The following is a 27,445-nucleotide window of genomic DNA, read 5'->3' on the forward strand; positions in this document are numbered from 1 at the left end:
TTAGGCAGTCCTGTCCTTTAGCCATTAAGTCTAGAGGCCCCCCGCCCACCTAGATCTCTCTTTCTTAGGGGTCCTCGCAGTCAGCCTCATCAATGAGGCTCTGGACAAAGGCAGCCCTGAGAAGACTCTGTCTGCCCTACTGCTTCCTGCAGCTGGCCTAGATGATGTCAGCCTCCCTGTCGCCCCTCGGTACCATCTCCTCCTTGTGGCAGCCAAAAGGCAGAAGGCTCAGGTGAAGTTAGGGCTGGCTGGGTTGGTCATCAGAGCAGGAAGAACATTCTCTGTGGGTCGCACTGTACCCAGTCTGGCAGAGCTCTATTCTGATGGACACAATGGCTTCTGGGTGGGGGTGAGGGGGGTGTTCCAATCTGGTAAAGAAAGATGGCGCCTGTTGCCAGGGCAGTGGGCAGTCCATGGCAAGAGCACAGGCCTGGGAGCCAGAGAATCAGGCTGGATTTCCCACTCTGACCCTTAGTGACCATGTGACCTTGAGCAAATCCCTTGATATCTCTGAGCTCTATTTACTCATCTGTAAAGTACTGCCTACCCTGGTCCTACCCAGCTCCCAGAATGAGGGTGAAAATCACATGAATTGACAAATGGGGCAGGGTTCTGAACCTGAAACGCCCTGAGTATATTGCAGTAGAGAGTGGTTGAGAGCTCAGGCTCCTGGGCCAGACTACTGGAGCCTACGTCCTGGCAGCCTGACCCTGCACGTGTTACTTAACCTCTCTGTGCCTCTGTTTCATCACCTAGAAGCTTGTGGCAGTAAAGAGCATATCTCATAGTTATGGGGTGTAAGTGAGATAATATGACAGTAGTACTGGCTAACATTTATTGAGTCCTTACTCTGTGCCAAGCATCATTTTATGTGCTTTACAAGTATTAATGCATAAGAAAGTGCTTTAGAGTACTGCCTGGCACATAGTCAGTACTCAATAAAATGTTAGTTTACAAAGTCTATTATTAATGAGGAGAGTTGGGAAGGAGTAGAATCTGGGGTTGTGTGAGGCAAGGAAGGGTTCAAGCCTTTATCAGTCTGACAGTGTGGCAGGCATAGGCTTACTTGACCTGTGGGCTCATGTAATCTTCCCACTACCTTGTTGGGTAGAGGAGCGTGGAGCAAGAAAAGGAAAGAGAAGGTAAGGGTCAGGGTCAGGATTGGCCTGAGAAGGTGTGCAATGAGGCATAGGGGAGTGGGGCGTGGGGGCAGGTAGTTGGAGCCTCCAGTGTGGGCTATCTCTGGACATGGCTGAGGCACAAGAGCAGGGAATTGAGCTGTTGAGAAGGTGGTGGATGCTGAGGGTTTGAGGAGCTATGCAGAGCCTCTGTGGTTCTGGAGGTGCTGTGGCCAAGCCGAGTAGACCTGAAAGCCCAGTAGGAAAAGAGAGCCTTCTGAGCCTGGCCGGATCCCAGGGAACCACATGCCACACATGCCCACACACAGGGCAGAGAGCTGAGTGGAGATCGCTGTCCCTGTGGCTCCCAATGCCTGCCTGCAGTTTGGTTCCCTTGGGCATCTTGGCCTGGGAACCTAGAGAGACTAGCTTGGGGTCTCATCTTTTTTTTCTCCCTCAATCTGCCAGGTGACAGGGGATCCTGGAGCTGTGCTGTGGCTTGAGGAGATCCGCCAGGGAGTGGTCAGAGCCAACCAGGACACTAATACAGCTCAGAGAAGTAAATGGACTGGGTGGGGGACCCTGGGAGGGAAGGAATGGTGATGTGGGCTCAGCAGCAGCCCAGATAATCAGGCAGCCTCCCTGGTCACCTCCCTCTCCCTTCAACCTCTGTGGGGAGGCAGGCCAGAGTCAGAGCAGGAGGGCTGCTGTTCAGACTGCAGGATGGATTTCCTGGCAGTCAGCGGGGCAGGAAATTCTCAGGAGGTGAGAATCCATAGCTCACCCGCTGCCTCCCTCTATGCCTTCCTGTGGACACTTTCCCTATAATGTGGGCATGTGAGATCACGTGGTAGTCAGAAATCCCATTTCTGCTGGTAGCTTGAGTTTGGGTTCCAACAGTCAATCAGCTCTGGCTAGAAAATGTTTAGACTTGGAGTGAGAGAAGAGGAATTGGCAGGAGTTTGAGGAAAATAGGCAGATTCAGTGCAAATAGACAGGGCTATGCTGATGTGTGGTGCTGGTGGTGTTAGTTCTCAGTGGTTGGGGTCTCTGTCCATCTGTCTGTCTGCTAGTGACTGGAAGGCAGATGCTACAGCAGCCATTCCCACCTCTTAGGCTCTCTTCTAAGAAACTGTCCCAGGGTCCTCTGCCCATATCCTGCCTTTATGCTTCTTTTTTGAGACAGGGTCTCACTCTGTCACCCAGGCTAGAGGGCAGTGTACTGTGATCTCCATTCACTGCAACCTCTGAAGCAATCCTCCCACCTCAGACTCCTGAGTAGCTGGGAGTACAGGCATGCACTACCATACCTGGCTAATTTTTTTTTCTTTTTTCTTTGAGACAGAGTGTCGCTCTGTCACCAAGGCTGGAGTGCAGTGGTACAATCTTGGCTCACTGCAAACTCTACCTCCCAGGTTCAAGCTATTCTCGGGCCTCAGCCTCTCGAGTAGTTGGGATTATAGGCGCCCACCACCACAGCTGGCTAATTTTTGTATTATTAGTAGGCACAGGGTTTCACCATATTGGCCAGGCTGGTCTCAAACTCCTGACCTCAGGTGATCTGCCCGCCTCAGCCTCCCAAAGTGCGGGGATTACAGGCGTGAGCCACAGTGCCTGGCCAATTTTTGTATTTTTTTATAGAGATGGAGTTTCGCCATGTTGGCCAGGCTAGTCTCAAACTCCTGGGCTCAAGTGATCTGCCTGCCTCAGCCTCCCAAAGTGTTGGGATTACAGGCAGGAGCCACTGCTCTGGGCCTTTATGCTTCTGTTCAAGCTGATTTTCCTTTTATCAAGCCCCAACTCAGCCTAGCCCCACGCTGCCTCCCTCAGGAGTGCTTCCTTGACTGCTGCTGCCTTTCCCTCCAAGCACAGTTGCATGCTGCTGCTTTTCGTGTATGTGTCTCTGTCCATCCTGAGATGTTCCCGTCTACTCCTTCAGAAGGGTGATTTTGTGTCCTCTTTCATGGAATCTGTCCCTAGTGGACAGGCCAAGGCCCATGGGAGGGACTTGAGGGAAGGATTGACTGCTCTCTCCTGATGCCCCTGTCAGTGGCTCTTGGTGTGGCTGCCATCAATCAAGCCATCAAGGAGGGCAAGGCAGCCCAGACTGAGCGGGTGTTGAGGAACCCCGCAGTGGCCCTTCGAGGGGTAGTTCCCGACTGTGCCAATGGCTACCAGCGAGCCCTGGAAAGTGCCATGGCAAAGAAACAGCATCCAGGTAATGGCCCCAACCTGACCCTCCTCTTCGCTGCCTGCCCCAGCCACCCCTTGCCTGCTCTGAACCTTCTCTGCTTGCTTGGTTTCTGCTTAGCAGACACAGCTTTCTGGGTTCAACATGACATGAAGGATGGCACTGCCTACTACTTCCATCTGCAGACCTTCCAGGGGATCTGGGAGCAACCTCCTGGCTGCCCCCTCAACACCTCTCACCTGACCCGGGAGGAGATCCAGGTTGGCAGAGCCCCTGCAAGGGTAGGGGATCTTGGATAGGAATGTCCTGAAGAAGAGGCTCCCACTCCCCAAAAGACCACAGCGTCTCTCTCCTGCCTCCACAGTCAGCTGTCACCAAGGTCACTGCTGCCTATGACCGCCAACAGCTCTGGAAAGCCAACGTCGGCTTTGTCATCCAGCTCCAGGCCCGCCTCCGTGGCTTCCTAGTTCGGCAGAAGTTTGCTGAGCATTCCCACTTTCTGAGGACCTGGCTCCCAGCAGTCATCAAGATCCAGGTGGCAGGCTCTGGCTTTCTCAGTCTTCAGGGCCTGGGCTTATCTGGGCTCCAGGGTATCCACCCTGCTTCCTTTTTACTGACATGGGAATGATCTTTCAGCCTCTGAATAGTAGTGGTTAAAAGCATAGGTTCTGGAGCCAGACCATGTATGTTTGAATCCCAGCTCTACCGCCTCTTAGCTGTGTGACCCTGGCAAGTTACTTACCCTCTCTCCCTCAGTTTCCTCACTGGTCCCTCAGTCTTTTCATCTGAAAAATGGGGATAATGATAGCACCTACCTTATAGAGTTGTTATGAGGATTAAGTTAGATAATATCTCAAGTGTTTATAAATTGTGCCTGGGAGGTAGGTAAGAACATGGTAGAAGTTACCATGCTATTTATATCATCATCATCACTATCCAGAGAGTGAGAGCTGCTTCTTAGCTTCCCCAAGGGAAGAGTGAAATAAGATTTAGCTGGGCACAGTGGCTCATGCCTGTGATTCCAGCCACTCAGAAGGCTGAGGCGGGAGGATTGCTTGACAGGGTCTCACTCTGTCACCCAGGCTAGAGGGCAGTGTACTGGCTGAAATGAGCTATAATGACACCACTGCACTCCAGCGTGGGCAACAGAGCGAGACCCTGTCTCTAAAAATGTGTGTCTGTGTGTATGTGTCTGTGTGTCTGTGTATTTAGTAAGACGTCAAGGCTTGGACACTAGGAGGGCTCGAAGAGGTGGTGGTGGTTAAACAGAAAAGGGGTGGAATATCCTTTAGGAAAAGAATAGCCTTCTACCTTTTCTCTCCTACCAGCCCTTCCCATTTTTATTCTTCCAACCCGTGGATGGTCCAGTGTGGCCTCTGAGACTGACCCATAAGTAATTGAGACATGAGGCTGGTAGGGAAGATAGCCAGAGACACTGTGCAAGCCAGGAATGATGGCAATTGAGCAGATACCTTCCCAGGCAGATGTGATCTGGAGGGCCTCGTGGAGGTGCTGGCAATGTAAAGATGCTTTCACAAACTTCTTTGAATGCCAAGAGCATGCCACTTGGCACTAAGCAAGGGTGGGAGATGGGTGCAAGTCCCACGGTTGACTAATCACATCTCTCCCCTCACAGAAATTGGAGTACACTTGATGTTAGACATTGTGATAGGAGGGACACGAAGACAACACCAGAGGACTCCAAGGGAGACAGATGTGCAGACCGGAACTGGCAAATGGCCCTTGATTATGACTGAGGGTGTTGGGGGGTAATTGAGAGCTCAGGCTTTGGGGTCAGAAGGTAGAGTTTGCCTCCTGGTCCTACCACTTCTGGGTCATATGACATTGGGCACCTTACTTATGCCCTCTCTAGCACTCAGTTTCCTCATTCATAATGATGGTACTCACCTCATATGTTGATTAGGAGGATTCAGTAGGAAAACTACATGTAGCACTTAGCGTGGTAAGTGCTCCGTTGATGGGATCCATTATGAGATTTTGTTTTCAGGGCATTGGTCCCAGAACTCAATACAGAACTTTAGTGATCTGTATTTAGTGGTCTGAATCATAGGGATTTCTCCCTCCTGAGCCCAGTCTGGAATTTCACACTAAGGTGATGAAAAACCTCACCAACAGTGGGAGAGAAGATGGAGTCAGAGGGAACATTTGTCACTAGTACCAGAGCTGTGTGGGCTCTGGCCTGGGTCCTGGGAGACAGAGAAAGAGAGAGGTAGCCCAGAGCCTTGAGCCTCTTGCCCGGGGAAAGGAAAATCCAAAATGAGGCTTCCTGGGTGTGCTGAGACTTTATCTCCTGAAAGCTCTGACCCTGGCCAGAACTCCATCCAGGGTCCTGAATTCTGACCAATTCAGAGGCCTTAAGGAGCCTGGTGGAGGTTGGGTAGTGAGTAAGTGCAGAGAGCAGACCACTCTGCCTTTTCCCACAGCAACTTTCCAGGCAGTACCTGGAGGAGGAAAGGAAAGAGTCCTGAGGGCAGGCATGGAAATGGGGCTTCCTGACCTCTAGGCTCCAACACGGACAGCTGGCATCATGGACCAAGCTATCCTCTTTTACATCCTATCCCAACAGAGGGGCTGTGTAAGCCTTGAGGGAAAGCTGGCAGAACTGGCTTTAGGAAGGGCTGGGGGCAACTGAATGAAAGGAGTTGCTCCCAAGTCTTACCAAACTGAGACAGTGTCAGTGGTAGAGTATCTCCCAGGGCCTGTGCACTGGGAGATGCTGGACATGGGGCCTAAAAGACAGGAAGAGCCAAGCATGGTGGCTCACGCCTGTAACCTCAGCAATTTGGGAGGCCGAAGTGGGAGGATTGCTTGAGCCAAGGAGTTCAAGACTGGCCTGAGCAATATAGTAAGTCCCCATCTCTACAAAACATAAAAAATTAATGAGGCATGGTGACGCACGCCTGTGATTCCAGCTACTTAGGAGGCTGAGGCAGGAGGATCACTTGAGCCCAAGAGGTTGAGGCTGCAGTGAGCCGTGACGGCACCACTGCACTCCAACCTGGGTGACAGAGCAAGACCCTGTCTCAAAAAAAAAAAAAAAAAAAAAAGACAGGAAGTATTTCAGTGGGTAGGGATAGGGCTGGGAACAAGGGTGAGTATAAAAGGTTCAGGGACAGAAAACCATAAGGCATGTTTACAAGAAAGTGAAAAGTCTGATGCATCTAGGATCCTTAAGAAGGTGGGGACCAGTGGCAAGTCAAATAGGGAGTGTGGGGTCAGATGGTTGAGAACTTCTGGAAACAGGCTGGGACAGTCTAAGAGGTACTTTAGGAAAATTAATCCCGCACAAGCTTGGAGGGAAAGGGAAAAGTCTCCTAGGAAGGAGACTGGAATGGAAGAGGGCCTTGAGATTTTAGAGACCAAAGGAGGCATGATTTTTGCAGATGTGGGTTGGGCCCTTTGCAGCGGATCAGCTAGGGGAGAGGCCATCAGCCTGACAGCTGAGTTACTGGGGACCTTGGTGGGAAGATTTGCTGAGAACTAGGGTCAGGAGCTGGACTGTGTTGTAAAGAGAATGTGAGTTATGAGAGCATTAGTGACTTGCTGCCTAGGTGGCCGCGGGCAGAGATGGTGAGCACACGGCTCTGTGCCTGTACACACTTCTCATCCACACAACTGCATGCATTTCCAGACTGCTCTCTGCCCACTTTCTGAGCACATGAGGGAGGGTGGAGTGTGTGATAGGGTGTGGGTTGTCTGCATATGGGTGTATGAGTATATTTTAGGCTGATATGGTACATACTTTGGTGAAGTTGGTGAGTAGGTGTATGCTTTATTATCTTTTAGGACTATATCTTATAGTTGAGTTTCTGTGAAGAGGTGTTGGTTAGAGGTGTGTGGGTGTGGGTATGTGGGTGTTTGTTCTGGGACCAGGGAGTGTGGCAGAGGGCATTGTTGGCTATGTGCAGCCATTTGGTCTTCCCCATGAAGTTGGAAGTTCTTCGAGAACAGGACCACTTTCCCCTTCCCCCTCTATTTAACTGCCCCCTTCCGTTCCCTGGAGGGCCCAGGAGAGAGATTTTCTTAAAAGCCTCTCTGGCCAAAGGAGACCTGCTTGAGTTACTTCCCTTTCTCTCCTGATGTGCAGGCTCATTGGCGGGGTTATAGGCAGCGGAAGGTTTACCTGGAGCGGTTGCAGTATTTTAAAGCAAACCTGGATGCCATAATCAAGGTAGCTACGGTGGTTTTGGCAGGCTCCTTTCTCTCAAATGACCCTCTGAGAACAATCTTGTAGTCTTGTCACCTCCTTGTGACCTCTAGATTTGGCTGAATTGGCCTGAGACTGAGGGTGGGCCCCAAGCTGGAACTGAGGCAGTGTGTTTCTTCTCCCAGATCCAGGCCTGGGCCCGGATGTGGGCAGCTCGGCGGCAATACCTGAGGCGTCTGCACTACTTCCAGAAGAACGTGAGTGTCACCTTGCTCCCCCTGCCCACATACCCAACCTTTGCCCATGAGACTAGAGCAAGGACAGCCAGCAACCCTTTTCCCATCTGTGTTTGTGGCAGGTTAACTCCATTGTGAAGATCCAGGCATTTTTCCGAGCCAGGAAAGCCCAGGATGACTACAGGATATTAGGTGAGCTGCCTGATCCACCCTCCCCAGCTGTTGGGAGGGAGAGGACCCCACAGAGCCAGGCAGGTGTAGACATCCTTCTGTGACTGCACAGCAGGTAAGGGGAAGGTAGTCACAAGTTGTCTGTGCAGGAGCATGGAACAGGGGTTGTAACAGAAGCCCCCCTGCTCATCCCAATCATAGATAGCCTTGTCACAGTGAAAGTTCTTCTAACCAGGCTCTTTTTGTAACAGGCTTAGATTATCTACCTATTGCTACCACCAAAGCAGAAAGAAAAGGATCTTGCTTCTTAGGGTTCAACCTTCTCCTCTCCAGACCTCTGTGGCCCAGCACAAACAAGGCCTGGTGAGGCGCACAGAGTCCATCCATTCTGTGGTGTGGAGAATGTGAGAAGCACCCAAGGGAGTGCCATCTTCCTGCTCCATATTCCCCATTAGTTGGGTGCTCATTTAAAGCTTTAAAGAGGTCCTTTCTGGCTCTTGTTCTTCAAGTTCAGAAGCCCAGCAAATGGCATCCCCTTCCTTTTTGTGAAATTGACAAGTAGTCCATTTCTACATTCACCTCTAGCCCCTGGGTTCCTGAAGCAGTAGGCCCCTTTCCTTCCTGGCCTTGAGGCTGCACTCTTGGGCTTCTGGTGAAATGTCCTGTTCAGGAATCCTCTCCTTCACCTCCTCAGTCCTTCTTCGCCCCTGTCCTGCCCACAGGGGCTTTGCCTCTCCCTTCTCTGGCCATGCACACTCAGGCCATCTGCTTCCTGTCAACAAACTTCTTTCTCTCCTTCCCTATCCCCAGCCTAGCCCATTCTATTTTGTCACTGTGGTTACACTAATACCATTGTCCTGGCCATTCTTTATCTTCTTTTTCTTCTCTTCAGTTTATGGTTTTTCTGGAAGAACTTGTTTTTCCCTAGTGCTGTCTCCTGACTTCACTGGCCCCCAAACTTTACTCAGAGCTCTACTATTTACTAGCTGTGTGGCCCTCGGCAAGTTACTTTTTTTTTTTTAATTGTTTGTTTGTTCGTTTGTTTGTTTGTTTGTTTATTTGGGACAGAGTCTCACTCTGTCACCCTGGCTGGAGTTCAGTGGCACAATCACGGCTCACTGCAGCCTCAACCTTCCAGGTTCAAGCGATCCTCCCACCTCAGCCTCCTGAGTAGCTGGGACTGGAGGCGTACACCACCACAACTGGCTAACTTTTTGATTTTTTGTAGAGATGGGGGTCTCCCCATTTTGCCCAGACTGTTCTCAAACTCCTGGGCTTAGGTGATCCACTCGCCTTGGCTGCCCAAAGTTCTGGGATTACAGTCGTGAGCCACCACACCCAACCAATTAACTTCCTTCTTGCCCACTTTTCTCCTTTATAAACTGGACATAATGCTAATACCTATCTTGTAGGGTTGTTTTGAGGAGTTAATATGCTGTATTTCATTGAATCCAAGATGCCATGAATTGTCTTGGCCTCTACCCTTCTTCACTCCTCAAAGATTTGTACCCAGGCTGGGCCTGGTGGCTCACACCCGTAATCCCAGCACTTTGGGAGGCTGAGGCAGGAGAATCACCTGAGGTCAGGAGTTTAAGACCAGCGTGGCCAACATGGTGAAACCCTGTCTCTACTAAAGATACAAAAATTAGCCAGACGTGGTGACAGGTACCTGTAATCCCAGCCACTTGGGAGGCTGAGGCAGGAGAATCTCTTGAGCCCAGGAAGCAGAGGTTGCAAGGAGCTGAGATCATGCCACTGAATTCCAACCTGGGCAACAGAGCGAGACTCTGTCTAAAAAAAAAAAAAAAAAAGATTTATTCCCCTACTGTAGCCAGATTAGTCCATTAAACCTGTACATGTGATCATGTCACTCACCTCCTTAAGACTTATCATGATGCCCTGTTGCCTTGAGGATAAAGTCCAACCTCCTAACCACAGCTTTGGGGCTCTCTGTGATCCAGCCTTTCCCTACACCTCTAACCTCACTGACCTGCCCCTCACCACCTACACCTTCTGCACTGTATTCCAGATACAGTGGACTTCCAGCAGTCCCCACATTCACCCTCTCTACCTCCTTTTCACCGACATCGGGGTGTCTCACCTCCTCCTTGTAGTGTTTCTTCACTCCCCAGGTGGGGTTGGGCAACCCACTTTTGTTTTCCCAAAGATCCCCATGCTTGCTCCTCTCAAAGTGCTAACTACACTGCAGTGAATTGTGGTTTATTTGTCTAGCTCCCCTACTAGACTGCCTTTAGGGACAGGGACTAGTTTTATTCATCTTCCAAATCTGACTCCTTCATTTATTACTAACTGTGTAACATAGGGCAAGTTGCTTACCTTCTCTGAGTCTCAGAGTTATCATCGGTAAGAGAGGATAGTTATAGTGTACTGACCTCACAGGTGGTCTTAAGTATGTAAAGCACTTAGAACAGGTTCTGTCTCATAGTAAACATTTTATGTATTAGTTGTTTTGTTGTTATTTCCAATAAATTAGCTCAGAGGCTTCTTTCTTTTTTGCTCAAATACCAATTCCAAAGGTGATTGAAGGAGAATCACCAGCTAGCTCTGACCTCCCCTATATTATAAAGCCCACTGTCCATCCCGTCTACCTGTCCTTCCTGGTGTGTACAGACATTCCTGACAGAGGAGCACTGTGGGAGCAAGGAGAGCTGAGTGGTGTCTGGCAGGTAGGAGGAGGAGGAGCAGGTTGGCCCAGCAGAAGTGAGTGGTAAATTGGGGTAGACTAGGGAGGTCTGGGAGGATAATCAGAGGGAGCTGTGGCTCTGGCTTTGGTGTCAGAGGTCCCTGGGATAGACCGAGGCTGGGGTGAATCAGAGGCATGGGAAGAGCAGCTATTATGTCATCTCCAGTTATAAGACAGGAAGCTCAGGGACAAGCCTGGCTAGGAGGCTACCCACTGCCCTCCAAGTGCAAGCAGAACCAGTTAGAAGAGGACTGGGGTTGGGGACCTGCTGATCCCAAGCAGAACGGGGACTGGGGTGGGCTGACTCTGGGGCAGGGGCTGGCGAGGAGGCCTCTGATGAGGCATGGCTAATCCTGATGCCTCCTCCCTTCCTCCCAGTGCATGCACCCCACCCTCCTCTCAGTGTGGTACGCAGATTTGCCCATCTCTTGAACCAAAGCCAGCAAGACTTCTTGGCTGAGGCAGAGCTGCTGAAGCTCCAGGAAGAGGTAGTTAGGAAGATCCGATCCAATCAGCAGCTGGAGCAGGACCTCAACATCATGGACATCAAGATTGGCCTGCTGGTGAAGAACCGGATCACTCTGCAGGTATGGGGCCCACCAGTCCTCCCCTCCCCCAGATCTGCCTGCCTCTGGAGTTGTGATGCTGACCATTCTCTGCTTGTGAATCAATTTTTTTCAAAATGGTGTGGATTTTATCACCTGACTCAGGTCCTTGTTCCAGTGGCCCTCTGCCATTCTAATAAATCATTTTGGGGGACCCATGACAGAGTAGAAAGAGCATGAGACCTAGAATCAGAATGCCTGGCTCTGCTGATTCCCAGGGATGGGGCTGTGGGTGCTCATTTCACTTCTAAGTCTGTTTTTTCATTAGCAAACTGGGAATAATGAGAATGTCCACCTCTCCAGGCCAAATATAGAGATAGATATGAAAGCTGTTTAAATCATAAATTACCATACAAATATGCAGTGACAGGGTAATAGTGATATAGTGATAGCTCCACCTCAAATGTGTGTAGCAGTCTAATAAGAAGAGATGTAGCAGTCTAATAAGAAGAGATAGCAAAAGCCAAATAGACACAATTCCTCAACCTGGCAACCCAGTTCTCTTTGGGGACTCACTCCCATGACAGGAGAGGAACCAGATGGAGTCTCAGGGCACTAGGAGGGGCCCTTCCTTACCCTTGAACTGCTTCTGTCCCCCAGCTTATGCCTGTTCCTTGAACAGCAGAAAGCCCTGGCTCTTCAAGGCACTGATTCTAGACCATATGTTCTGTGCCCTGGGATGGCCTAGGCTAGTTGTATCACCCGCTCCTCCACCCCTGCAGGAAGTGGTCTCCCACTGCAAGAAGCTGACCAAGAGGAATAAGGAACAGCTGTCAGATATGATGGTTCTGGACAAGCAGAAGGGATTAAAGTCGCTGAGCAAAGAGAAACGGCAGAAACTAGAAGCATACCAACACCTCTTCTACCTGCTCCAGGTTAGCAGAGGACTTTCCAAGGAGAAGTCTCTCCCGTCTCCTGAGGGTCTGAGACTTCAAGGCCTTCTTGTCTGTGCCTTTGGCGCCATGCAAAGTGTCCTTTCCCATAATCTTAATTCCTTATCCCCAGGAAAAGAGACTACCTCTTCCGCTGTTTGTCTGGAACGTTACTAGCACCTGGAGAAAGTGTGGTAGTGCTTTCTCCATTCCAGATTTCCATCAGGGGAAAGCCTTTCCTTATCCTATCACTGGTCCTCGAAGTGCATGGTCAGCCATTCCTGTCTCCCCTCTTGCTTGCAGACTCAGCCCATCTACCTGGCCAAGCTGATCTTTCAGATGCCACAGAACAAAACCACCAAGTTCATGGAGGCAGTGATTTTCAGCCTGTACAACTATGCCTCCAGCCGCCGAGAGGCCTATCTCCTGCTCCAGCTGTTCAAGACAGCACTCCAGGAGGAAATCAAGTAGGCTCTCCAGACACAAATGAATGGGGAGAGAATGGGTTAAGAGATGCCCCTGTTGGCTCCTTCACAAGGTGACAGCTTGTTGAGGCTTAAGGGTAGAAATGGACTCAGAAGACCTCTTTTCTCTTCCTCCTGTGGAGAAACCGTAAAACATCTGGGACAGCACAGTGGGAGGATATGGGCTGACATGCCAACACAAAGGATGAGAGAGATATCAAGACATTCCTTAAGAGCGGGGACACCAGGGCAGGCTTTGAGAGCCAAAATCTCAAAAAGGAAAAGCAACAGTTTGTCCTACACAGAGGCAGAAGACTGGTTTCAATGACCTCTTAAACCACAGGTCAAAGGTGGAGCAGCCCCAGGACGTGGTGACAGGCAACCCAACAGTGGTGAGGCTGGTGGTGAGATTCTACCGTAATGGGCGGGGACAGAGTGCCCTGCAGGAGATTCTGGGCAAGGTTATCCAGGATGTGCTAGAAGACAAAGTGCTCAGCGTCCACACAGACCCTGTCCACCTCTATAAGAATTGGATCAACCAGACTGAGGCCCAGACAGGGCAGCGCAGGTGAGCACATGGGCAGAGGGAGAGCTCTCTTTGATCAGCTGTGTCTTGGACCCTACTGGGGAAGCTTGGGTGTACTTTGAAGGTGACATATAAATGGGCATGCTGATTTATGCAAATATGACACCAGCTTTGTAGGCATGAATAAGGTAGTCTTTTAGACCCCCTCTGATAATTAACATGAAACTGATGTAAATGACTGCAGACCTGGTGGGCTTAACATAAAATGAGTACAGATGAATATGCAAATGTGTTTAATTGCTATGTCAGTGCTTGCAAATGATGTGTCAAATTTGCTGGTAGTAGGGCCGGGCACAGTGGCTCACGCCTGTAATCACAGCACTTTGTGGGGCTCAAGGTGGGCGGATCACCTGAGGTCAGGAGTTTGAGACCAGCCTGGCCAATATGGTGAAACCCTATCTCTACTAAAAATATAGGCCAGGCATGGTGACTCACGCCTGTAATCCCAGCACTTTGGGAGACCGAGGCGGGCAGATCACGAGGTCAGGAGATCAAGACCATCCTGGCTAACATGGTGAAACCCCGTCTCTACTAAAAACACAAAAAATTAGCCAGGCGTGGTGGCAGGCGCCTGTAGTCCCAGCTACTCGGGAGGCTGAAGCAGGAGAATGTCATGAACCTGGGAGGCGGAGCTTGCAGTGAGCCGTGATCGTGCCACTGCACTCCAGCCTGGGCGACAGAGCGAGACTCTGTCTCAAAAATAAAAAATACAAAAATCAGCCGGGTGTTGTGGCTCACTCCTGCAGTCCCAGCTACTCGGGAGGCTGAGGCAAGAGAATCACTTGAACCTGGGAGGCGGAGGTTGCGGTGAGCCGAGATCACAGCACTGCACTCCAGCTCTAGGCAACAGAGTGAGACTCTGTCCCTCCGCAAAAAAAAAAAAAATTTGCTGGGAGTTAGGATATGGACTCCTATTGATAGGGGTATAGAAGAATATTTCTATTTACAGATGAATAGGCAAATGAGATAGTGGGAGAAATAGGTTGCCCTTATAGCCTGGGGTCATTACTCAGGTCCCTAGGTGCTAGGGAAACCTAGCCACAGAGGCGAGCAGGCAATCCTGGTGGCTGCTCTGGATGGCACAGGAGGCTTTAGGTGAGGGAACTATAAGGCTCTGGCCCAGCCTCTCCATTATTCCAAACTCCCAAAGACTATTTGCAGCGCAGCTGCCTGCTTGTCATCTGTTCCCCTTAGAAGGGTCCCTAGATTCCAGGTTCTCTGTTCTTTCCTACATTCTTCCAGCTTCCCTGTATATACTCCAACTCTTCTCTACCTCCCGACTGCATTTCTCCAGTCCTTTCTCTCATTTGGGCCCTTTCTCCTTTAGCATGCTGAGCTGTCCTTAGCACATCTGTATGAGATCTTGTTGTTAGACAAGCGTTTAAGGAATAGGGCCTTGGGGAAGGAGGCCACTGGAGGGGGCTCCTGCTTACACCTTGTCTCTCTCTGCTCATAGCCATCTCCCATATGATGTCACCCCGGAGCAGGCCTTGAGCCACCCTGAGGTCCAGAGACGACTGGATATCGCCCTACGCAACCTCCTCGCCATGACTGATAAGTTCCTTTTAGCCATCACCTCATCTGTGGACCAAATTCCGTATGTGCAACAGCCCCACCCCAGCCTACGCATGGGATTTCAAGAGGGCCAGGCCACCATGGGGAGTAGAGCAGGGTGATAGTTCTGCAGGGAGGAAGGCAGGGAGGGAGATGGAGCCAGGGGTACTCAGAGGGGTTCATGAAGAGATGTGGGGAATGCTCGAAGCTCCTGCTAGAGAGCTGAGCTGAAAGATGGCGTGCAAGTCTGTGTGTGGCCTGGTAGGATGTCAGTGGAACCAGAGGAGGGACCCTAAAATGATCTCAGGGACACTTTATTATCTAAGAGCAAATGAGGAGAAAATGGGACTCTTCAGTTCCCAATATCAAAAATAAATATTTTAAGCCCATAAAGTACTTTATAGTTCTCTCTTTTCTTAAAATTTAGTCAATACATTTGGTTTTCTACATTTATTTTTGACACATGATAATTGTACATATTCATAGGGTATAGTGTGATGTTTTGATACGTGTATACATTGTGCAATGAATGATCAAATCAGGGTAATTAGCATATCTATTACCTCAAACATTTATTTCTTTGTGGTGAGAACATTCAAAATCCTTCTAGCTATTTTGAGATATACAACACATTATTATCAACTATAGTCACCTTCTGTGCAATAGAGCACCAGAACTTATTCTTTCTACGTGGCTGTAACTTTGTACCCATTGACCAACCTCTCCCCATCCTCTCTCCCCCTCTCCTACCCTCCCCAGGCTCCGGTAACCACCATTCTACTCTCTACTCTTGTGAAATCACCTTTTTTAGATTCCACATATGAGTGAGATCATGCAGTATTTGTCCTTCTGTGTTTGGCTTATGTCACTTAACATGAACCTCTAGGTTCATTTATGTTGTCGAAAATGACAGGCTTTCATTCTTTTTTTGTTTGTTTTTCTTTATTTTTTATTATTATTATTTTTGAGACAGGGTCTCACTCCATTGCCCAGGCTGGAGTGCCCAGGGCAAGATAAGGATGTTGAAAGGGGGAACCCACAGAGTTTATAACCCTGCTCCCCAAACCTGGAGAACCAGATTAAGAGTTTACAACTAGGAGTAAGAAAAGATTGTTCTAGGCTTAAGAAAGTAAAGTACACAATGAGCTGTAAACTTCTGTCTCTGGTACCCTAGGAGTGGAAATTGCTTTTAAATGAATTTAATTACATTTGTAGGTGGCACATCCATAACAGGAATAATAATGATAATACAGTCTAGCACATTTGAATAGTACTCTACCATTATACATTACTCTCGCAGACATAATTTCACTTGATCCTCAAAAACCCTGTGAGAAGAGAAGGCAAGAATGATCATTCCCATTTTCTAGACCAGGGGACAGACTTACAAAGGGAAAGGAAATAGCCTAAGATAATATCTCTGGTTGGTGGTGGAGTCCAAACTGGAGCTTCTCCTACCAGCTCACTGATCTCCTTGGGGCCCTGCCTCTAGCCCAGACTAGGCCACTCACAGGTGCTCTGTGACGGCTGACAAGGTTGACTACCTCGGAGCTGCCTAGGCTGTCCTAGGACAGGGTTTTGGCTGTGAGTGTCAGATACCCAAGCTTTAGGTTAATGGTGCCTCTGGGGGATGGGGGATGGCTATGGTGATCTGGGGTGCTCTGCAAGGGAGCCAGAGAGTCTCAGAGAAGAGCTTCTCGAGCCAGGTTGGAGGCTGTGTGAGAGATTTAGTTGATGATAGGGCCCTGGTCCTGACTACTGACACAAGGCAGGAGGAAGGGACAAGGCCCAGAGACGTTTGGAGGAAGGCAGCAGGGAGCTGGCTATGGCTAGTGGAGGGACAGTGCTTGAGCTCCACTCTGGAGTGGCTGAGCCTGAGGGAGAAGAGACAGCCAGGCACTCAAGCTCTTATTTCTGGCAGAGAGAGATGGGCAGAGGCACAGGCACAGCGCACCTATTTCTTTGTCCCCAGGTACGGGATGCGATATGTGGCCAAAGTCCTGAAGGCAACTCTGGCAGAGAAATTCCCTGACGCCACAGACAGCGAGGTCTATAAGGCAAGTGTTGTCTCTCCACCCCCATCTCCCAATCCCTCCTTTGCTTTGCTGGTACCTGCGATCCCCAGACTGAGACAAAAACACAAAAAATCCTATGCCATAAAAATCCAAGGAGGGAAATATGCTGCCTCCTATAAATGGAGCCTGGCTCACCCGCAGGGTTTCAGGTGGCAGATGGCTCACGCTGGGGTGTGAGCGAACAGAGTGGGCAACACTGGCTTCTGTCAGGAGATCTGGGTTCAAGTCCCAGCTCTTGCTCAGGTTTGCTGTGTGGCCTTAAGCAAGTTGTCTGCCTGCTCTGGGCCTGTTTTCTTTGAAGTGAGGGGGTTGGCCCAGGTGTCCCTTCCAGCCAAGCAAGCTGAGAATGTGGGGCTGCACCAGTCGAGGCGGCCCCTGGACACTTCTGGGAGAGTCTCCTCTGCCCTCAGGTGGTCGGGAACCTTCTGTACTACCGCTTCTTGAACCCAGCTGTGGTGGCTCCTGACGCCTTCGACATTGTGGCCATGGCAGCTGGTGGAGCCCTGGCTGCCCCCCAGCGCCATGCCCTGGGGGCTGTGGCTCAGCTCCTACAGCACGCTGCGGCTGGCAAGGCCTTCTCTGGGCAGAGCCAGCACCTGCGGGTCCTGAATGACTATCTGGAGGAAACACACCTCAAGTTCAGGTCTTGGGTCCCTTTCCTCTCTGTCCCCTTTCTTCCCTCTTCTCACTTTTGACATCCCGCTTGTCCCTTCCAGAATCCATGAGGATAGAGGCATAAATAGAAGGGATGAGCATAATGAGCAGGGTGGAGGATAGGTTGTTAGAAGGACTCCCCAGTGGAGAGAAAAGGAGACTATTAAGAGAGATTGGCTTGAGGGGTCACTGGGACAGAGGTAGGGCAGGACAGAGGGCAGAAGCTGAGACTGGAGAGTCCAAATTGGCCTGAGCAATCACTGGAGAAGGCTGGGGAAATGATGGGGACAGAAGATGTGTGGGGTGCTGGCCCTCCCCGCTCCCTCACATACCCGCCCTCTGGACAGGAAGTTCATCCATAGAGCCTGCCAGGTGCCAGAGCCAGAGGAGCGTTTTGCAGTGGACGAGTACTCAGACATGGTGGCTGTGGCCAAACCCGTGGTGTACATCACCGTGGGGGAGCTGGTCAACACGCACAGGGTGAGGGGCTGAGATCTGGAGGGTGCTGGCTGGGTGGGCAAGGGTTTGGTAGCCTGTGATGGGGTAGTGGGCTGGCCCCAGAGGGAAGACCTGGCTCAGACCCTGCATCTCCTTTTCTTCCTCCGTCCTGCAGCTGTTGCTGGAGCACCAAGACTGCATTGCCCCTGATCACCAAGACCCTCTGCATGAGCTCCTGGAGGACCTTGGGGAGCTGCCCACCATCCCTGACCTTATTGGTGCGTGCCCTCCTTAGCAGCTGGGGCCAGCTAGGGGGCCTGCATGGAGGGAGGGACAGGCAGGCAGGGCATGTGAGCGTGCCCATGCAGTCCAGGTCTTGTGCCGGGCGGCTAGTTCCATACTCTCCCTCTGGTCCTGACATGGGCACAGGGACACAGATTGATGTGGAGAAGGTAGACAGACAGTAGAGGGACCCACGATCATCATGGAAAACGGCCAATGAAATGATGTGAAAGAGGCACAGGGATCAGGGCCTCATTAGGTTTCTCTGAGAAGGAGGGGTTTCCGGGCCATGGAATAGGAGGGAGCCAAATTACTGGGAGGAAGGACAGAATGAAGATGGTGATTGGAGAGAACCAGGAGCTGCAGGCTCAAGGAGGCACAGCTCCTCTACCCTCAGGGCACCCAGGGCTGAGGGTGTGGGGGTGGCACAGCCCCAGTAACACAAGGGTATGCTCTGTAGGTAACAGCCCTTCCATCACTGCTAAGGGTTGGGGACACAGGGTAGTTCTGCAGGCCAGTGTGGGAAAACTTCCTGGAAGAGGGGCATGTGGAGCAGCCGATTTAACGTGACCCCATTGGTGCGTGCGTGTGTGTGTGTGTGCGCGCATATGTGTGTGTATGCCTGTCTCCCTCTCATTCCTCACCACACCTCAGGGGAGAGCACCGCTGCAGATGGGCACACGGACCTGAGCAAGCTAGAAGTGTCCCTAACACTGACCAACAAGTTTGAAGGACTAGAGGCAGACGCTGATGACTCCAACACCCGTAGCCTGCTTCTGAGGTGGGTGATGCCGGCCTCTGCCCCTGCATACCTGAGCTCCCCAGCCCTGAGGCCAGTAAAATGGCCTTATTCTGAGGTGCCCATTCCACCTTCTTCCGGGGCTCCTTTATCCTTCAGGAAGTTCTCCCTGAAGCCTACCTTTATTCCCCTCGCTGCAGCCTCGGCTCTTTTCCATCTGGTATCCTCAGCTTTTTGCTCTGTGTTGTACTGAAAGTAAAGGAATGGTGAAGATATTGGCAACAACAGGTGTTTGCATATCGTGCTGTTTACCAAATGCTTTTTTCTTTTTTTCAAGTAGAGACAGAGTCTCGCCATGTTGCCCAAGCTGGCCTCAAACTCCTGGCCTCAAAGCCATCCACCTGCCTCAGCCTCCCAAAGTGCTAGGATTACAGGATTGACCCACTGCACCTGGCCCAAATGCTTTTTTATATGTTATCGTTTATTCTTAGAAACAAGCTATGAGGTAGATGGTGGCTTCCCCTCTTCATAGTTGAGGAAAGACTCAGTAGTTATGTGATTTATCCAAAGTTCCACAGCCAGTGGGTTGTAGAGCTCATGTTCTAATTCCACTTTTTTTTTTTTTTTTTTTGAGATGGAGTCTCACTCTGTCATCCAGGCTGGAGTGCAGTGACGCGAACTCAGTTCACTGCAACCTCCGCCTTCTGGGTTCAAGCGATTCTCCTGCCTCAGCCTCCCGAGTAGGTGGGACTACAGGCGCTCGCCACCACGTCTGGCCAATTTTTGTATTTTTAGTAGAGATGGGGTTTCACCATGTTGGCCAGCCTGATTTTGAACTCCTGACCTCAAGTGATCTGCCTGCCTTGGCCTCCCAAAGTGCTGGGATTACAGGCGTGAGCCACTGCGCCCAGCCTAATTCCACATTCTTGTTGAGTGTGATGGTCAGGAGATGGGCATGAAGCTCTTCTTCCCCAGTTCTACAAAAGTGAGGGAGGACTCCCAGTAGGGGTGAGCTGGTCATCTGGGCAGAAGAGGAGCCAAAGTGCCAGCTCAAGCTCCCTGCCAACAAGGCAACCCCTTGCACCCACTCATTCACTCAATAAACAAGTGAGCTGGCCAGGTGCGGTGGCTCATGTCTGTAATCCCAGCACTTTGGGAGGCCGAGGCAGGTGGATCACCTGAGGTCAGGAGTTCGAGACCAGCCTGGCCAACATGGTGAAACCCCATCTCTACTGAAAATACAAAAATTAGCTGGGCATGGTGGCAGGCACCTGTAATCCCGGCTACTTGGGAGGCTGAGGCAGGAGAATCACTTGAACCTGGGAGGCAGAAGTTGCAGTGAGCCGAGATCATGCCATTGCACTCCAGCCTGGGTGACAGGAGTGAAACTCCATCTCAAAAAAAAAAAAAAAAAAAGTGAGCTGAGTATCATACTTTGTCCTGCCATCAAAGGGCTGAGAGCAGGGTCGGGCTAGGGCTGAACACAGAGCACAGAGCACCACCAAGAGGGCGGTGGGTGTCAGATGCATTGAGAGCTAAGGAGAAGGGATGGCTGGGCGGGAAGGACATGTGTGCTCAGCTGAAGGACTCAAAGGAAGATAGTTTGTTGGGAAGGTATTCCAGGCAACGACATCCCCTATCCCTCGCTCTCTCTCCTTATATCCTAGCAGCCATGCTATAGAGCACGGTCCACTTACTCTCAGACCTCTGGCCAGTCCCATGTCCAGGCCCTTCCCCTGCCCCTTACCTCTCCTCTGTCACTGCCCTCCTTGTGCAGCACCAAGCAGCTGTTGGCCGATATCATACAGTTCCATCCTGGGGACACTCTCAAGGAGATCCTGTCCCTCTCGGCTTCCAGAGAGCAAGTGAGTAGCCGGGCCGGCCCACAGGTTCTGTCTCATTCATCTCCCGCCTCATCCCACCTGCACCGCTGCTGTTCCCCTCCTCTGAACCTCACCCACAGTCAGCCAGAAGCAGACACCTGTGCTCACCAGTAATGAGAACTCTGGAGGCCTACAGGGTGAGGGATACAGCTTTAGCCTTGGGAAGCCTCAGGCTGCAGAGTCATGGGGCCCCACCCCTCTCCCCATTTCACACTGAAACAAGCACCAACACTAGAGCTATGGGGGGTGCTGAGAGACGGTCTGGGAAGGCTCCCCTGAAAGGCCTGCACTCAGAAGAGTGGTCTGCTAGAACGCCTAGAGGCAGGAGAAGGTAGTAGGCAGGTGGGGGGCCAGGGGCAGGTTGGGCCTGCTGGAGCGAAGACTGAACCAGGGTCTTCCCAAAGAAAAGATGGGGATGGCCAGTAGAGGTATGTCCCAAAACAGAACAGACAGGGAAATGCCCCCAAACATCCTGTGCTGTCAGAAAGATCCATTGTTGGGAAGTCACAGCTAGTGTCTGTCCAGAATCCTTTATGCCATGGCCTGGGTTTGGGTCTCCTTTGGGCCACTCCTCCCCTGTGGTGATCTATGAGGCCCTCCCATGTGTGACACCATGTGTTATGGTGTTATACCTTGATATTCTTCATAAGCGATGCCCTGCCCCAGCCATATTCTGCAGAGGCTGGGCTCTGGGGCACTTTCTTAATGATACCCAGAAAAATGCTCAGGCATCCCTTTGTTGCTGGTGCCCATGGGACCTTCACTGGTGTGGGAGCAGAATGGTAGGACCTGGTGGACACCTCCAGTGTCTGTGTGTTCCCAGGAAGCAGCCCACAAGCAGCTGATGAGCCGACGCCAGGCCTGTACAGCCCAGACACCGGAGCCACTGCGACGACACCGCTCACTGACAGCTCACTCCCTCCTGCCACTGGCAGAGAAGCAGCGGCGCGTCCTGCGGAACCTGCGCCGACTTGAAGCCCTGGGGTTGGTCAGCGCCAGAAATGGCTACCAGGGGCTAGTGGACGAGCTGGCCAAGGTAACAACCTGGGCCTGGGCTCCGTGTGCCTGTGTGTACGTGTGTGTGTGTGCGTGCATGTACATGTTAATCCATAGTGTTGCTGGGCCCCTCCTGATGAGTCCCCACCCGAAATTGTCACCAGCCAGAGGAAGGCTGAGGGTCCTTTTTGAAGGAAAGATTTTTTTTTTCTTTTTTTGAGACAGTCTCACTCTGTCATCCAGGCTGGAGAGCAGTGGTGTGATCCTGGCTCACTGCAACCTTCACCTCCCGGGTTCAAGCGATTCTCCTGCCTCAGCCTCCCAAGTAGCTGGGATTACAGGTGCACGCTGCCACGCCTGGCTAATTTTTGTATTTTTAGTAGAGACACAGTTTCAGGCCATGTTGGCCTGGCTGGTTTCGAACTCCTGACCTCAGGGTCTGCCCATCTTGGCCTCCCAAAATGCTGGGATTACAGGCGTGAGCCACTGCACCCAGCCAAATTTTTGTATTTTTAGTAGAGACAGGGTTTCACCATGTTGGCCAGGCTGGTCTCAAACTCCTGACCTCAAGTAATCTGCCCACCTTAGGCTCTCACAAAGTGCTGGGATTACAGGTGTGAATCACCATTCCTGGCCTGAAGGAAAGATCTTGAAATTAGAGAGGAGGGTGTTCTTGCAACTCTCTCTTTTTTTTTTTTTTTTTCCATATTAGCTGGGTAATGTGCCCAGGTCAGAAGGTTTGAGAGAAGCATATCTCACACAAGAGCATGAAAACCCAATCCTCAGCTTATGACGTACAAAAATATCCTTGCAACTTTCTTTTACTAAAAAACAAAGAGCCTTGAAACCAGTTAGTCCTCAACAGGCAGAGGCCCTGAGGGCATGCCTTGAGGATTTGGAATACCATCCTTGAGATTTTCCTTCTAGGAAAACAGCCTTGAAGGCTGTTCTTCCGAAGAGCCTCACAGTGTGTAGCTCTTGGGCCTGTGTAAGGCCCTAAGGCTCTCCTGCCAGGAAGGACCACTCATCCCTCCCTCTGTTCCCCAACCCCAGGACATCCGCAACCAGCACAGGCACAGGCACAGGCGGAAGGCGGAGCTGGTGAAGCTGCAGGCCACATTACAGGGCCTGAGCACTAAGACCACCTTCTATGAGGAGCAGGGTGACTACTACAGCCAGTACATCCGGGCCTGCCTGGACCACCTGGCCCCCGACTCCAAGTAGGTGCTGCTTTCCCGTACTCAGAAGGTTACGTGTGACTTCTCACCCCTGCCCATGTCACCTTTGCCCCACTATCTCCCAGCTTTGAAAGGGGAATCTCACCCAGCACAGCACAGTCCCTTCCTAAGTCTGGTCTTTGAGCCTCATTTACAAAGGCTTGGGCTCAAGTGCAGCCCCCCTCCTCTGTCTTCCATCAGTGAGAAGTCTTCCTCGGGGTCTCATTTCCTATCCAGCCACAGAAAACAAGTTTCTTTGGTGGTAAAGTGTTTGTTGGATGAATTCTCTGGGGCCTTCTTTTAATCAGGAGTTCTGGGAAGGGGAAGAAGCAGCCTTCTCTTCATTACACTGCTGCTCAGCTCCTGGAAAAGGGTGTCTTGGTGGAAATTGAAGATCTTCCCGCCTCTCAGTATGTGTCTTTGGAGGGCAGGATGTCAGCCCCTTCCTGTCCTCTAACCTGGGGGTGGAGCTCTGGGCTGGGCACCGGGTGGAAGAGAAGGAGAAGCATGGTCCCGGTCTTGAAGGAGCCACTAGAATGATGGTGGAGACAGAGCATGCCCAGACAGAAAGTGAAGGGCCATGGACATGGTCTAGCACAGTTCTAGATGCCCTGAGGCAGAGGGTACTGGGAAAACTTTCCAGAGGTGAGAACAGCTGGGTAGGGCGGGGCAGATAAAGAGATGGTGTGGGGAGCAGAAGTAAAACTGGGAGAAGACAGCGAGCTGGGCCCTCTGGGAGTGACAGAGGGAAAGCTGGTTCTGGATGACACTGCTGCCCAGGATGAGGAGCAGTGAGTGCAAGAATGTGGCTGTAGCCCTGGAAAGAGGCAATAGGTTCCTGTTTTGAATCCTGTTCCTGACAGCTTCAGAAACGTCATCTTTGACATCACCCCGGGAGATGAGGCAGGAAAGTTTGAAGTAAATGCCAAGTTCCTGGGTGTGGACATGGAGCGATTTCAGCTTCACTATCAGGTGAGGGGACAGTCCCATGAGCCTGTAGGACATCTGCTGGGCTTTAGGTACTGGCCGGAAGAGAGCAGCTGGCCTCACTTTCCTAGTCCTCAGATGACATCAGCTCAGTTTTTCACCCTATCAGTATCGTCTGTTCCTGAAGAGAAGGGTGGGGGTCTGTGCAGCCCAAGCCCCCCTTTCCCCATGCCCTGACACAGACCCCACTGGCAAGCATCAGGGAGAGTGGAGTGGGCTGCTGGTGTCAGAAGCAGGATTAATATTTGAAGCCCTATCACATGTCAGGGACTTTACATGTTACCTCCTTTAATCCTCTCCACAGCTCTGAAGTATTATCCCTATTTTACAGGCTCTAGGCTAAAAGGTTAAGAAGCTGGCCTAAGTCATAGGCCAGTGTTCAGGAAAGGAGTGAAGCAGTGGTGTTTTTGGTTGTGGTTGTTGTTGTTGTTGCTTTTTCGGGTTTTTGTTTGTTTGTTTGTTTTCTTGAGATGGAGCCTCACTCCGTCACCCAGGCTGGAGTGCAATGGCGCAATCTCAGCTCACTGCAACCTCTGCCTCCTGGGTTCAAGCGATTCTCCTGCCTCAGCTTCCCAAGTAGCTGGGATTACAGGCACGCGCCACCACACCAGCTAACTTTTTGTATATTTTTAGTAGAGATGGGGTTTCACCATGTTGGTCAGGCTGGTCTCGAACTGCTGACCTTGTGATCCGCCCACCTTGGCGTCCCAAAGTGCTGGGATTTACAGGCATGAGTCACCGTGCCCAGCCGAGCAGTAGTTTTTAATCCAAATCTTTTTGCTCTGCTGTTTTGCCTTTTGGGTAAGAAAAATGATTTTGGCCGGGTGCAGTGGCTCACGCCTGTAATCCCAGCACTTTGGGAGGCCAGGGCGGGTGGATCACGAGGTCAGCAGTTCGGGACCAGCCTGGCCAATATAGTGAAACCCTGTCTCTACTAAAAATACAAAAATTAGCCTGGCGTGGTGGCACCTGCCTGTAATCCCAGCTACTCAGGAGGCTGAAGCAGGAGAATCGCTTGAACCTGGGAGGTGGAGATTGCAGCGAGCCGAGATCGCGCCACTGCACTCTAGCCTGGGAGACAGAGTGAGACTCCATCTCAAAAAAATAAATAAAATAAGAAAAACAATTTCAAGCCCTGGTTCTGCTTGAGTTGACATTTGATCAAGTCACTGTACCTCTCTTGCATCAGTTTCCTCATTTGTGAAGTGGGATTTCAATGCCCTACTTCAGTGGCCAGTGCCACTGGTGACTGCAGAAGGCCCCATGATGTGAGTGTTTTGTACACCATCTGACTGGACCACATTCAGAAGCCCTTAAACTCCCCTCCCTGCCTCTTCCCTCCTAGGACCTCCTGCAGCTCCAGTATGAGGGTGTGGCTGTCATGAAACTCTTCAACAAGGCCAAAGTCAATGTCAACCTTCTCATCTTCCTCCTCAACAAGAAGTTTTTGCGGAAGTGACAGAGGCAAAGAGTGCTACCCAAGCCCCTCTTACCTCTCTGGATGCTTTCTTTAACACTAATTCACCACTGTGCTTCCCTGCAGATACCCAGAGCTCAGGACTGGGCAAGGCCCAGGGATTCTCACCCCTTCCCCAGCTGGGAGGAGCTTGCCTGCCTGGCCACAGACAGTGTATCTTCTAATTGGCTAAAGTGGGCCTTGCCCAGAGTCCAGCTGTGTGGCTTTTATCATGCATGCTAAACCCCTGGCTTTCCTGCCAGATGGTAGGACATGGACCTTGACCTGGCAAAGCCATTACTCTTGTGTCTGCTACTGCCCTCCCACAGTCACCCCAGTATTACAAGCACTGCCCCAGCGGCTTGATTTCCCCTCTGCCTTCCTTCTCTCTGCACTCCCACAAAGCCAGGGCCAGGGCCAGGCTCCCCATCCCTACTGCATCAGCAGTGGGTGTTCCTGCCCTGTCTGAGTCTAGGCAGCTCTGCTGCTGTGATCTGCACACCCTTCAACCTGGGCAGGGACTAGGGGGATGCAGAGTGTGTTAGTGCCCACGTGGCGTTGTGGCACTGTTGCCCCCCATGGCGGCATGGGCAAGATGACCTTCCATTAGCTTCAAGTCTTGTTCTCTTGTTTGTGGTCTGTTTAATATGTGGGTCACTAGGGTATTTATTCTTTCTCCCATCCTTACACTCTGGATCATTGTGCAGACTTAATCAGGGTTTTAACACTTTCATTTTTTTTTTTTTTTTTTTTGAGCTCAAAGAGAGTTCTCATTTTCCCTATTCAAACTAATACCCATGCCGTGTTTTTTACCTTGGATTTAAAGTCACCTTAGGTTGGGGCAACAGAGTTCTCACTCATGTTTAAGATCTTGTTATTTCAGCTTCATAAGATCAAAGAGGAGTCTTTCCCTTTTCTCTTTTACCCTCAGGATTCTCATGCCTTACAGCTGACTCTTCCAGGCAATTTCCATAGATCTGCAGTCCTGCCTCTGCCACAGTCTCTCTGTTGTCTCCACATCTACCCAACTTCCTGTACTGTTGCCCTTCTGATGTTAATAAAAGCAGCTGTTACTCCCACATCTGTTGTTAACCCTTATTTCATTTTCTGTGGAGCTGGCCTTTAAGTTCTGGAACACATCTCCCTGAGAGAACTGGGGAATCCTTCCTGCAGCCTCCCCCAGCCCTCTGCCTGCCTCCGGTGTGGGCCCACTCTGCCTGCCTGAGCTCGTAAAAGCTTAATGAGATGTGGCATTTATTCTCTCTTCCTACCCCGGGGGACAGAGAGGAGGAAGGAATGCTTAGGTTTCTATTCTGTTTTTATCAGGCACTCTGAAGACTAAAGCTGAGAAGAGAAGCCACTCTAACTTCTACCCCACCCATTTTACACACAGTTCCAGCAGGTTCTTTTCCTGAGCCTTGGGTGGTGATATCAAAGGTGCTTAAGCCATAACTCCTTAGGTATTGTAGATTCTACACTCTAATCAAAATCTCCTTTCCTCCTTGCTTTCAGAAAGTAGGGAGGGAAGTCTGTTGGGGAGGGGACAGTAGAGACAAACACCTGCCCTGACATCTGAACTCCCAGGTAGCTCCTGTTGGGGACACACCTTTGCCTGGTGCAGTCTGCCTCCCTCCACTCCGTTCCATTCTGTCACTCAGGATCTGTCTTGCTGTCACATCCAATCTCAGTCACAGCCTCTCCCCTCCCTTAACATGTCACAGCAAAGACTTCAAGTACTGCCTTGCTCTGGGTGACAGTGACATTTACCAGTAGATCCCAGTTTCTACATGTGATCAGCCATCATTAAAAATCTCATACTCACCAAATGGCTGCAGTGCTCCCCCACAATCACATGATCTCAGCCACATATACCACATATAGAAATGTCACAATAGCTACCGTTATTGAGTCTATCGTGGGCTGGGATATTTACATACATTTACTCCTCTCAACAACCCTACAAAGGTTGTTGTGGTCTCCATCTTGGTTTAACATGATGAAACTGAGGTTCAGAGTTGGATCTGATAACTACCCAAGGCTACTCAGCTG

General features: G+C 50.9%; 1 protein-coding gene and 1 non-coding gene across 6 annotated transcripts in view; one reads left to right on the forward strand and one right to left on the reverse strand.

The window, feature by feature from the left end:
* IQGAP3 (IQ motif containing GTPase activating protein 3) overlaps nucleotides 1-26,475 on the forward strand; it is a 44,967-nt gene extending 18,492 nt beyond the window's left edge. For 3 of the 5 annotated variants that reach the window (XM_024232275.3, XM_024232282.3, XM_054551160.2), the window contains 24 exons: nucleotides 69-232; nucleotides 1,587-1,677; nucleotides 3,169-3,336; nucleotides 3,430-3,569; nucleotides 3,674-3,844; nucleotides 7,418-7,501; nucleotides 7,663-7,734; nucleotides 7,836-7,905; nucleotides 10,967-11,175; nucleotides 11,916-12,068; nucleotides 12,369-12,532; nucleotides 12,873-13,097; nucleotides 14,572-14,712; nucleotides 16,642-16,726; nucleotides 17,155-17,387; nucleotides 17,746-17,878; nucleotides 18,012-18,114; nucleotides 18,773-18,899; nucleotides 20,635-20,722; nucleotides 21,564-21,776; nucleotides 22,790-22,956; nucleotides 23,262-23,363; nucleotides 23,817-23,925; nucleotides 25,286-26,475. In XM_024232275.3, coding sequence (XP_024088043.2) covers nucleotides 69-232; nucleotides 1,587-1,677; nucleotides 3,169-3,336; nucleotides 3,430-3,569; nucleotides 3,674-3,844; nucleotides 7,418-7,501; nucleotides 7,663-7,734; nucleotides 7,836-7,905; nucleotides 10,967-11,175; nucleotides 11,916-12,068; nucleotides 12,369-12,532; nucleotides 12,873-13,097; nucleotides 14,572-14,712; nucleotides 16,642-16,726; nucleotides 17,155-17,387; nucleotides 17,746-17,878; nucleotides 18,012-18,114; nucleotides 18,773-18,899; nucleotides 20,635-20,722; nucleotides 21,564-21,776; nucleotides 22,790-22,956; nucleotides 23,262-23,363; nucleotides 23,817-23,925; nucleotides 25,286-25,399 — 3,326 coding nt within the window. In that variant the 3' untranslated portion in view covers nucleotides 25,400-26,475. The remainder of the gene's footprint in view (nucleotides 1-68; nucleotides 233-1,586; nucleotides 1,678-3,168; nucleotides 3,337-3,429; nucleotides 3,570-3,673; nucleotides 3,845-7,417; nucleotides 7,502-7,662; nucleotides 7,735-7,835; nucleotides 7,906-10,966; nucleotides 11,176-11,915; nucleotides 12,069-12,368; nucleotides 12,533-12,872; nucleotides 13,098-14,571; nucleotides 14,713-16,641; nucleotides 16,727-17,154; nucleotides 17,388-17,745; nucleotides 17,879-18,011; nucleotides 18,115-18,772; nucleotides 18,900-20,634; nucleotides 20,723-21,563; nucleotides 21,777-22,789; nucleotides 22,957-23,261; nucleotides 23,364-23,816; nucleotides 23,926-25,285) is intronic. The other 2 variants (XM_024232280.3, XM_063727380.1) reach the window with 1 other exon arrangement.
* LOC112131593 (small nucleolar RNA U13) lies at nucleotides 22,443-22,542 on the reverse strand. The gene has a single exon (XR_002913623.1). It is a non-coding gene; the product is annotated as a small nucleolar RNA U13 (small nucleolar RNA).
* Nucleotides 26,476-27,445: the final 970 nt, after the last annotated feature.

This window comes from Pongo abelii, chromosome 1 (assembly GCF_028885655.2).
Source record: "Pongo abelii isolate AG06213 chromosome 1, NHGRI_mPonAbe1-v2.0_pri, whole genome shotgun sequence".
Classification (NCBI taxonomy): Eukaryota; Metazoa; Chordata; class Mammalia; order Primates; family Hominidae; genus Pongo; species Pongo abelii.